This window comes from Oncorhynchus tshawytscha, linkage group LG14, assembly GCF_018296145.1.
Source record: "Oncorhynchus tshawytscha isolate Ot180627B linkage group LG14, Otsh_v2.0, whole genome shotgun sequence".
Lineage (NCBI taxonomy): Eukaryota > Metazoa > Chordata > Actinopteri > Salmoniformes > Salmonidae > Oncorhynchus > Oncorhynchus tshawytscha.
In genome coordinates, this window is record NC_056442.1 from 32,922,580 (window position 1) to 32,933,864 (window position 11,285).

Genomic DNA, 11,285 nt, shown 5'->3' on the forward strand with positions numbered 1-11,285 from the left:
CAGCAATGGCATATATACTGGGAGTTTGTCAGAAAGAATGAGAGCCCAGAGCATGCATGCAAAGAATGTGTTTGTTGTTGGTTTGCAGTAAACATTAGTTGCTGGGATTGAAAAGGATTCCCCAAAAACCCACTTTAACCCAAATCTAGAAGTTACTGGAATTTAGCATGTGTTGTGTGTGAAAATGCAGCTACATAACAAATCCAACTCTAGAGAAGAGAATTCAGCTCAACACAGAATAGATGAGGGTAACGCAGACCAGACATCCGCTTTCTCTGCAGCTCCAAATGCTGTCAGAAAACTACCCAACATACTGTATGTCAACAAGGATAAATGGACAGCAGACATGTTTTAAGGCTCGTCCTTCAAAAAAAGAAAGAAATTGACCTAGACATTTACGCCGCAGAGGACTTACGGACCTCATAGCTTGAGCAGGATGGTGGCTTCTCTGGTTCAAGCCTGGTGGTACCCCCGCACCCCCTAGCCTGCTTGGTGACTGCTTGGACCTCAGTACGGGCCATGGGAATCGAGCTGGGGTATATTTATAGCCAGGCCCCTCTCTGGTGCGGGGACAGAGGGGAGAGAGGCTTGGCAAGGACTGCTGGGGCCACTTCTTTGGGGGTTCCAAGGAATGTCCGGGTTGACTGAAAGCCCGGGGAATGGAGGCTCAAATAGGGCCAGAGGTGGCCTCAAACTGACATGGGACATCTGTGGAGCCGTATGGGGACAGAGCCCCGAGTCTGCTGAACTAACAGGCCCTAGTCGGGACAGGAAGTAGTGACTGATCAAAGGAAGTGAGGTTGTAAAGTGTTGAGCCTTCGTCTTACTTCACATCCAGCTTGACTTGTATTTCAAATCTATATCATACCACTTCCATATGGAAACAAATTAAGAACATTGATAATGACAATGTTTATTGTCCATCAAGAGGATATTCTTTCAGGTGCTAGACACAGCTACATATCCATGACAACAAAACATCCTTCAAGGCATTGAAAGGGTTATGTGCTCTAGCATCAAAACAACCTGGAGGTGGTCATTAGTGTCATCTCATTACCCAGCATCCCCTGGGGTGGATTTATGGGTCCAGTTAATTCTCTACCCCGGTCTCCCATAGAGAGGGGGGGGGGTGAAGGAAGAGATAGAGAGAGAGAGAGAGGAGGAAAGGGGTGAGGGGCAGACAGATGTAGATCTGCACTTAAAGGTGTAGTGCTTTCTCGTAATGGAGGAGAAGGAACAGCCCATCCTCAGCAGCCTTCAGCAGGGACAGGGAGATGAGAGGCACTGAGGCAGAAAATAAAGGTGGTGGTTTTAGAGAAGTTCAGTAACAATGGACCGCACCACTCTGCTACATGGAGGCTAGAGGTGGGGACAGGAGACAAGGAATAGTGATGCCCCGTGTACTGTAGTGTAGTACATCATTGTACGTTCCACATTGACACTCTTAACTCCTGACATGAGAGGCAGACACTTTAGTGGTGGTTAGACTTCAACTGAGGAGCCATTCAGACTCACGGAGAGCTGATTCTAAGTTTTTCATAGACACTTAACTTAGTTTCACTCTGCTCTCAACTTCCCACAACCTTGGGTGTCGCAGTGGGGTGTTGCGTGACTTGCAGCTCCCTAACTCGATTGTGTCCCTACCCTGGTGTCAAACTGTGAGCCTGAGGGTGGTCTGTCACAAAATGCCACCGCCACAGCTAGAGACTTGGTGTCCGAATCGCAATGTCACAATCACACGCCACAGTCCCCCAGACAGAGCTGAGAGAAGAATTAAGCCCAAGCACTTCCCCACTGAGATGAACACACAATGACAACTCCGGTAGCAGTGACAGTACGCCACCCACTTAACTAGTGACCCAAAGCCTGGTGATATGAAGTAGAATGGCTCCATTGTTTGGCATGGGTCCTCTGCATGGCGCAGTAGCCCCGACAGTCGCTCAGAGCGCAGAATAAATACAAGCCCACGGAGAGAAGCACAAGACTGAACTACACTTAACCTTCTAGAGTTTTCCCTGTTTAGTTAACACTATCAATGTTTCCCTTTACTGTGGCAATTGTGTTCTGTTGCGACGACTCAGCCCGTACTCTACACAGACTGGTGCGGCATAGCCAATCAGAGCTACAGTAGGCCTATATGGATCTGTGGAGGTTACTGTTAACTGGACTGTATTTACAGCTGTGGTCTTGAGTAGATGCGCTTGTTTTGAGATCAAAGCAAAGCTGTATGTAGCCACGTGTGCACATTTTGTTCATATCCTTTGCTAGTTAGTGAGTTATTAGCCCAGTTATACATCATTTGTAGCCAGCAATAGGGGAGTGATTACTTCCTACAAGAGATAGAACAGCTATTTCAATGTTAAAATGTTATGGGATACATATTCTCCATTGTTTTTGATGGTAGGCCACTGTGGTAGGTCTACATTATGATCAAATAGCCACAGTAGCCTACTTGGCCACTGTTAACTAACTTAAAGCGGGTATAGCCTCCGGTGTGAACAGTAAACCTGCACTTGAAGTTGCACAGAATTTTCCCAACATTCAAGTTTGCTCTCAGCAGAACTAAAATTTGCCAGAAACAAATAAGGGAACAATGGTTGCACTATAGTTGATGTGGCCTGATCTAGATCAAAGTACTTTTGAGTAGTTACAGCACATCAATAGCAAATGATGATATCAAAACCAACCTGTACCACCCATCCCTAGCTAGGCATGCTTGGTGGCAACACCTCACACATCTATTTTTATTTTTACAGGCATTGTCACTGTTAACTGGCGCCACTGGTTTACAGCTGTCAATCATGCAAGGGATGGACAGGGTGTGGCTACAGACACATTTGACATCCGCAGGATACCCAGTGGCAGGCACACACAGGGATGGAAAACACCCAGCATCCATCCACTGCAGTAGCTAATAGGCTAATAAAGTCTAACTATAGCCTCTTCATTCCACCATGGCCACAGTGACAGGCTGTAATTGAAGGCGAGGGATATAGGCCTAATGCTGGGTTGACTATAAGCCACAGACAGACCAACACACACACACACAGAGAGAGAGAGGAGAGAGAGAGAGAAACCCTGGTTCTCGTTGACAGTGAAGAGATCTGTGGTTAGTCGCTGTGCTTCCCTGCCCAGAACTGGCTCTGTCCAGGGACAGTGATGACATCATCATTCAGAGAGTGTGTTTGTATGCGTGCATTTTTTCACAACTAGAGAGAGAGGAAACCACAGTCACCCTCTCTCCCCACCACACCCCAGAGTCCAGCGTGGGCTGGGCTGAAGCCAGGGATGGTCACAGTGGAAGACTATAGGCTATACTGCAGAGCTGAAGTTTGTGCTTTGTGGTCAAACCGTCTGTGAAGTTTAATGCATTCATGGATCTGAAGACCTCAACATTGAGCTTCTCTCATACCCAGAAGGGTCTTTTGCTTAAACCTAAACCCCAGTAGATCCAGTGGCTCTCTAGCTCATGACTCAATCACGTGGCTCTCTACTCTCTTTGTAGCTCAGGACTGAATTAGAGAATTAGAGAATTGAGAATTCCTCTGGGCGTTCCCTCTCGGTGCTGCAGCAGTTACAGTAGCTTTGCATCCCAGGGGTAAGGAATGCTGCTTAGAGGAAGGAACAGCTCCTTCACATACACTCATACAGACGCACTCCCCTCCTCAGCTACCCTCTCCTCTTCTTCTCCTGTCCTCAGAGAGGTCTGTCTGCTGTGTTTGGAAATAAACCTCTCCCTCCAAACAGCTGTAGGGCCGTGGGATGTTACAACACTGGGATGTGTGTTTGTATGAGTGTGACCGGGCTCCATCCCTCAATGGGAAGCTACGGACAGTGGAATTGTTGGTGCCGTCACACTCGCATACATACATGGGGTCAAAAACAGACCTGGTGCTCGTCTCAGCTGTCACCTTGCTTGGGACGAGACTAGAAAAACTGGGTTCAACACCAGACCACACCCATTTCCACACAGCAGAACACCTTTTATGTGGAGGCAAACACAAATCCTCTCAAACATTCATTACCCAAATCAACACCTTCCACTGTCAAAAATAACATTTTCCCTTTCCCTACTACAGATAACAACTTGGAATTTTGGTGAAAGGGAAGTTGTTATCAGTCACTTGAAGGCCTATTCAGTAGTTCAATCAAATCTTCAAATGCTTATTTTTATTGAACCTTAATGACCTCTTGGTCCAGACCATTACCTGGCCAGTCAATCGACATCACCAATGGTGATGCAATGTGTACAGTGGGAGGAAAATAATAGTAAATGTCTTCTTACCTCATCATCTGTCCAGAGGAAGATTGGATGGGATGGCAGAGAAGCAAATGGTTCCAGATTCCACACACGTACGCAGGTTAATGAATACAAGAAAAGAAAAATATATATTAAAAAAATAATAATAAAATCAGGGAAAACATTTACAACATCTGAAATTCCATCCCATCAAATCCAGAGACTGTCCAGAACATATGTTAATCTCAACCTGTGTTTGATCTGGCTCTGGATTATACGATACTGTTAGGTTCAGGTTGTGGTGTTGGCTTGGCTAGGATGTACTGGAGATAACATCTCGGTGTCATAACCTCGGAATCATAATACTGATGTAGCTCCTAGTGTGGTTCGTTCTTGGATAGTCTGGTTGTTAGCCAGACCCAGGGAGACGAGGAAAAAACCATCTTTATCAACGTTGCTGACACAATGTCTGAGTAACCAGCTGTTGATGGCTATTAAAAGCCACTAGCTGTTAAACAAATTGCAATGTGTGAGAATGTGTGAGAGAGCGAGAAAAACACAAGGGGGGTGTGAGGAAGCAAGTATGTGTGTGCGCGCGCGAATGAATAGATGAAAAGTATACACATACTTGAGTGTGTACTAGAGACTGTGCGTGCTTACAGCTTATACTATACACAGTGTACTACGTCAAAAGGGGCAGCGGCTCGACATACTTCTAGGTTTAGGCTGGGTGCCAGCCAGCGACATCAAACCCACAATTCCTACCCAGGCCTTCTGAGGAAATGTAGCCTGACTGAAAACAAGGCAGAGACAGAAACTCAAAATCACCAGTGTGCTGGAGATTTTCTATTCAGTACAGTTTTCCTTCCATGCACCTCTTAATATGATATACTTTTTCTAACAACTCGCACCCCTATGTAAAGCAAGGCAGAGAAAGGGCTGCTGGGTTTTTATGGAGGCTACAGAGCACACACTCCAGCGCAGAGGGGACATGTGGAGCTGGTATAAGGAGATTAGACTCACACCACCACCATGTATGCATGCTATGATCACTTCAGACACAGCCGTTGCTAATCCACACTCACTCAATTATCCCCACAGCTGACCAAAAGGGATGCACGTTTTCATTCTCTTTAAAACAAGATTTAGGGTAAAATACTATTTTAGGTCAAAGTCCCTCTGCAATGCCCTGCAGGTGAATTCCAGCAAATTATGTCCTTCTACCGTTTCACTGATTAAAATGCGTTACCTCAAAGTCTGATGCAATTGGCATCACAAAATGTCTTCCAAGACAGTAAGACAGATCCCATCTTATAATGAGATGTTGATAGCCTACATACAGTACCAGAATGAGTACTACTCATTCTAGGGTTGTCTTTATTTTTTTACATTGCAGAGTAATAGTGAAGACATCAAAATTATGAAATACTATGTGATTCCATGTGTTTTACAAAAAAAATAATTGTTAAACCAATCAAAATATATTTTATATTCTTCAAAGTGGCCACCCTTTGCCTTGACAGCTTTGTATACTTTTTGCTTTCTCTCAACCAGCATCACAAGGTACTCACCTGGAATGCATTTCAACTAACAGGTGTTCCTTGTTAAAAGTTAATATCTTTCCTTAATGCATTTGAGCCAATCAGTTGTGTTGTGACAAGTTAGGGCTATCTTCTGTATATCACCCCTATTTAGTGAAAGACCAAGTCCATTTTATGGAAAGAACAGCTCAAATAAGCAAAGAGGAATGACAGTCCATCATTACTTTAAAGACATGAAGGTCAGTCAATACAGAACATTTCAAGGACTTTGAACATTTCTTCAAATTCAGTCGCAAAAACCATCAAGCGCTATGATGAAATTGGCTCTCATGAGGACCGCCACAGGAAAGGAAGACCCAGAGTTAACTCTGCTGAGGAGGATAAGTTCATTCGAGTTACCAGCTTCAGAAACTGCAGCCCAAATAAATGCTTCAGAGTTCAAGTAACAGACACATCTTAACATCAACTGTTCAGAGAAGACCGCGTGAAATCAGGCCTTCATGTTCAAATTGCCGCAAAAGAAACCACTACTAAAAAGGACACCAATAAGAAGAGACTTGCTTGGGCAAAGAAACACGAGCAATGGACAATAGACCAGTGGAAATCTAGGCTTTGGTCTGATGAGTCCAAATTAGAGATTTTTGGTTACAACCGCTAGGTCTTTGTGAGACGCAGAGTAGGTGAACGGATGATCTCTGCATGTGTGGTTCCCACTGTTTATTTATTTTTTTATTTTATTTTACCTTTATTTAACCAGGTAGGCAAGTTGAGAACAAGTTCTCATTTACAATTGCGACCTGGCCAAGATAAAGCAAAGCAGTTCGACAGATACAACGACACAGAGTTACACATGGAGTAAAACAAACATACAGTCAATAACACAGTATAAACAAGTCTATATACAATGTGAGCAAATGAGGTGAGAAGGGAGGTAAAGGCAAAAAAGGTCATGGTGGCAAAGTAAATACAATATAGCAAGTAAAACACTGGAATGGTAGTTTTGCAATGGAAGAATGTGCAAAGTAGAAAAAAAAATAATGGGGTGCAAAGGAGCAAAATAAATGAATTAATTAAATACAGTTGGGAAAGAGGTAGTTGTTTGGGCTAAATTATAGGTGGGCTATGTACAGGTGCAGTAATCTGTGAGCTGCTCTGACAGTTGGTGCTTAAAGCTAGTGAGGGAGATAAGTGTTTCCAGTTTCAGAGATTTTTGTAGTTCGTTCCAGTCATTGGCAGCAGAGAACTGGAAGGAGAGGCGGCCAAAGAAAGAATTGGTTTGTGAAGCATGGAGCACTGAAGCATGGAGGTGATGGTGCTTTACTGGTGACGGTGTGAGGGTGCTTTACTGGTGACGGTGTCAGTCATTTGATTAGAATTAAAAGGCACACTTAACCAGCATGGCTACCACAGAATTCTGCAGTGATACGCCATCCCATCTGGTTTGCACTTAGTGGGACTATCATTTGTTTTTCCACAGGACCAAGAACCAAAACACCTCTAGGCTGTGTAAGGGCTATTTGACCAAGAAGGAGAGTGAGTGCTGCATCAAATAAACTGGCCTCCACAATCACCTGACTTTAACCCAATTTGAGATGGTTTGGGATGAGTTGGACAGCAGATTGAAGGAAATGCAGCCAAAAAGTGCTCAGTATATGTCGAAACTCCTTAAAGACAGTTGGAAAAGCATTCCTCATGAAGCTGGTTGAGAGAATACCAAGAGTGTGCAAAGCTGTCAAGGCAAAGGGTGGCTACTTTGAAGAATCTAAAATATATTTTGGATTTGTTTAACTTTTTTGGTTACTACTTGATTCCATGTGTTATTTCATAGTTTTGATGTCTTCACTATTATTCTACAATGTAGAAAATAGTAAATATAAAGAAAATGAGAATGAGTAGGTATGTCCAAACTATTGACTGGTACTGTACATACATTATATAGACTTCGTATTTTGTTGTAACAATGGCTGTACTGATAATATAGATGGCTGGCCTTCTTGATTTCAGTGTGGATTGTGTGATGACCTACATTGGAGTGCCTCTCTAACCATGATGCTGTTAGTGAGGCCACAGTGGTCTGGGATGGCTGCGTCTCTCCAACGAGAGCTCACTAAGGAATGTCCACCGCTAGCCACTATGACTGGACCGGCCATCAGCAGGCATGGGTTCAAATGGTATTTATTTGATTACAAATACTTTTAGCCACGCTTGATTGAGCTTGCCTGGTGCAGTGGAGTCAATGGGATAGTCACAAGATTGCTACCCCCCCCATATATCACTTCAGACAGGCTCAATTAAACTCAAAGTATTTGTAAGATTTCAAATACTATTTGAACTCGGGCCTTTGGTCATCAGTCTACCACTACTGGATGTTTTCCCAGCTGGACTACAGGGGAGAGCAGTACTAACAATTTAGTGAGGATCGTTGAGTTCACAAAAACCTACAACAAAAACCTACAACTTCTTACTGTGAAGTAGTAGGGTTCCTTCCCAATGTTTTGGGTTGGGTATCAAAAGGTTGGGTCTTATATTTGTACTCGTTTAAGAAAGAGCATTTCTAAATGTGTTAAATCAGTTAAAATGGGTTAATTACACAGTCGTAGATTCCAATTTGAGCTACTATAAAACAGGGACCGTTGACAACTAAAAATGGAAGGGAGAAGGTGGCCAAATTAAAACCTTGCTCGGTCTCAAAGTAATACAATTTAGTGAGGATCCTTGAGTTCACAAAAACCTACAACCTGTATTTGGAAAAGGGACAATGGACTGAGAAAAAGCCACTGTTTCAGTCTACTTATACCATATAAAGGAATACATGACCGTCAGCTGACTCTGCTGGCTGCAGTAAAGTACATCCATGATCAACTCCAGTGTAGATTTGGCCTTGTGTTTAAGGTTATTGTCCTGCTGAAAGGTGAATTCATCTCCCAGTGTCGTGGAAAGCAGACTGAACCAGGTTTTCCTCTAGGATTTTGCCTCTGCTTTACCCCATTCTGTGTTTTATTTTTTAATCTTGAACAACTCCCCAGTCCTTAAAGATTACAAGCAAGCCATAACCTGATGCAGCAACCACCATGCTTGAAAATGATACTCCGTAATGTTGTATCTGACCCAAACATAACACCTTGTATTCAAGACAAAAAGTTAATTGCTTTGCCACTATTGTTTGCTGTACTACTTTAGTGCCAAGATGCATGTTTTGGAATATTTTTATTCTGTACAGGCTTCCCCTGTGTGGGGTACAGAGATGAGGTAGTCATTCAAAAATGTTAAACACTATTATTGCACACAGAGTGCATCCATAGAACCTGTGAAGGTCATTTTTACTTCTGAAGTTATTTAGGCTTGCCATAACAAAGGGATTGAATACCTATTGACGCAAGACATTTCAGCTTTTGATTTTTTATTCATTTGTAAACATTTTGAAATACATCCTTCCACTTTGACATTATGGGGTATTGTGTGAAGGCCAGTGACACACATCTCAATTTAATTAATTTTAAATTAATTAACAAAACGTGGAAAAAGTCAAGGGGTGTGAATACTTTCAGAAGGCACGGTATATCCCCCTTTCTCTCTGTTTCCGCTTTCTCTTAAGGCTACAGTCTGAGCTAACCAGATGTCTATCAGTGGTGGCATCGTCAGGCACAGAGCTAAAAGGAAAATAATTAGTTGGGCACAAGTACACACAATCAGTGTGGAATTGTGAAATGTTAATTCACTCCGCGACTTGTGTTGTATGCTAAATAAATGTATGCAAAAGAAACTCTATGCACTCTACAGAAACAGTCAGGTCATCATTGGATAAAACCTAGTCAGGAGTAAAAACAATGCTCACCCTGATACAGAGAGTACCAGGGTAGACAGATGAGCCAGTTTCCCCAAAGGCTGACTGGAGAATAAAGAGCTTTATTCATCTGGAGGAAAGATGTTCTCCAAAACGTCAGTCAGTGCAATGGTCAGGGGCGCAACTTTCACTGGGAACATGTCCCCACCACATTCTGAAATTTCATTTTTGCTCTTGGAATGTGATACAAAACGATGCAACGGTGTGCTTTAGGACCATGCGGACGCAATATGCAGATTAGACAAGGAAATTATATATCCACCACCTCTTGTAAACTGCATAGTCGATCACTTGAAGGTATTGATGGCTTTTTCACTTACTTTTCTGCCTAAAAGGGTAAAACTCAGCCCAACATGACAGCATAAGCCATAAATCTGATTTATGACCACTGTTTAAAGTAAATATGTAACGACTCAGGGAGCGGGTTTTCGTGGGTATTTCTGGTGTACCAGGAACTTCTCTCTCTGCAAGTGAAGGCATACATTTTTCGCATAAACTAGTAATTTACCTCCCCTCTCCTACTGGTCCATAAATAGTAGTGTGATGTGTTGTGAGTGTCACATAACTATTGCATAACTATACATTCCTCTGGGCACCACTTTAACAAACAATACGCGTGCTACCAGCAATCTGTACGCCAGCCTAGATAAATACGATTCCAACGAAGGAGCGCACGAAACGCAGCAGGACGCAAAACCACCTGCGATGCAAACAAACCGACCAATTAGGAATTGTTTTCCGACATTCTCCTCCGAGTACACCTGCATAGGCCAGTTATTGGCACACTCACCTTCCAATATAGACTGGATTGACTACTCACCGTGGTTGAACATTGTTGTCCTAAACCGGTTGTTGGAAGACGAATTTTCCATTTCGCAATTGCAGTAAGAAGGAATGCTATTCCAAACTCTTGAGTCCTCCGTTTGGGGTTTACGTGGGGTATTCCGTGTTTTTATTGCGCAGGGACTTGCGACCCACCTACCCTATAATAAATTGTGCAGGAGGCTGCTCTGCTTCTTCTTCCACTGCTATTCCTTGCAGTGCTGCCTTTTCTAAAGTGCAACAACACTGAATGGCAGCTTCTGTGTGAAGCGATTTCAACAGCGCACGTCCAGTAGCAGCGCCAGATCGTGACGTCACACGGCACAGTTCTCACCACGGTCAGAATGAAAACAATCGCACATGGATGCGCAGGGTGCATAAAATAATGGTAACCTGTGCCTGAGAAATGTAGATTGCATTGTCCAGTTAAAATGAATTACATAATGGAGTGTAAATGTAGGTTAGGCTATACTAGCCTGAAGATTCGATTCACAGTAACTTCTTCCCGCTGCTCTGTCTTTTGCTACATAAGAAACGAACGTCTGTGAGTGTGTCATAGCGTTTGGCCGGAGCAAGGGTAGCCAGGCAAAGGCTATTAGGCCTACATGAATGTCTTATTTTGGATAGTCTAGTTCAAACATTCAACCTCCATCTGCGTACCCCCTCTAGCACCAGGGTCAGCGCACTTTTTTTTGCCATCATTGTAAGCCTGCCACACACACTATATGATAGATTTATTAAACATAATCATGAGTGTGAGTTTTTGTCACAACCCGACTCATGGGAAGTGACGAAGAGTTCTTATAGGACCAGGGCAAAATAATAGTAATAATCAATC

General features: G+C 43.2%; 1 protein-coding gene across 5 annotated transcripts in view; it reads right to left on the reverse strand.

Annotated features, from left to right (window-relative positions):
* LOC112267044 (septin-4-like) overlaps nt 1-10,719 on the reverse strand; it is an 85,190-nt gene extending 74,471 nt beyond the window's left edge. For 4 of the 5 annotated variants that reach the window (XM_042297375.1, XM_042297372.1, XM_042297374.1 and 1 more), the window contains exons 1-2: nt 10,446-10,717; nt 4,286-4,293 (exon numbers count right to left, since the gene is read on the reverse strand). In XM_042297375.1, coding sequence (XP_042153309.1) covers nt 4,286-4,293; nt 10,446-10,497 — 60 coding nt within the window. In that variant the 5' untranslated portion in view covers nt 10,498-10,717. Of the gene's footprint in view, nt 1-4,285; nt 4,294-10,445 lie in introns of all 5 variants that reach the window. The other variant, XM_042297371.1, reaches the window with a different exon arrangement.
* Nucleotides 10,720-11,285: the final 566 nt, after the last annotated feature.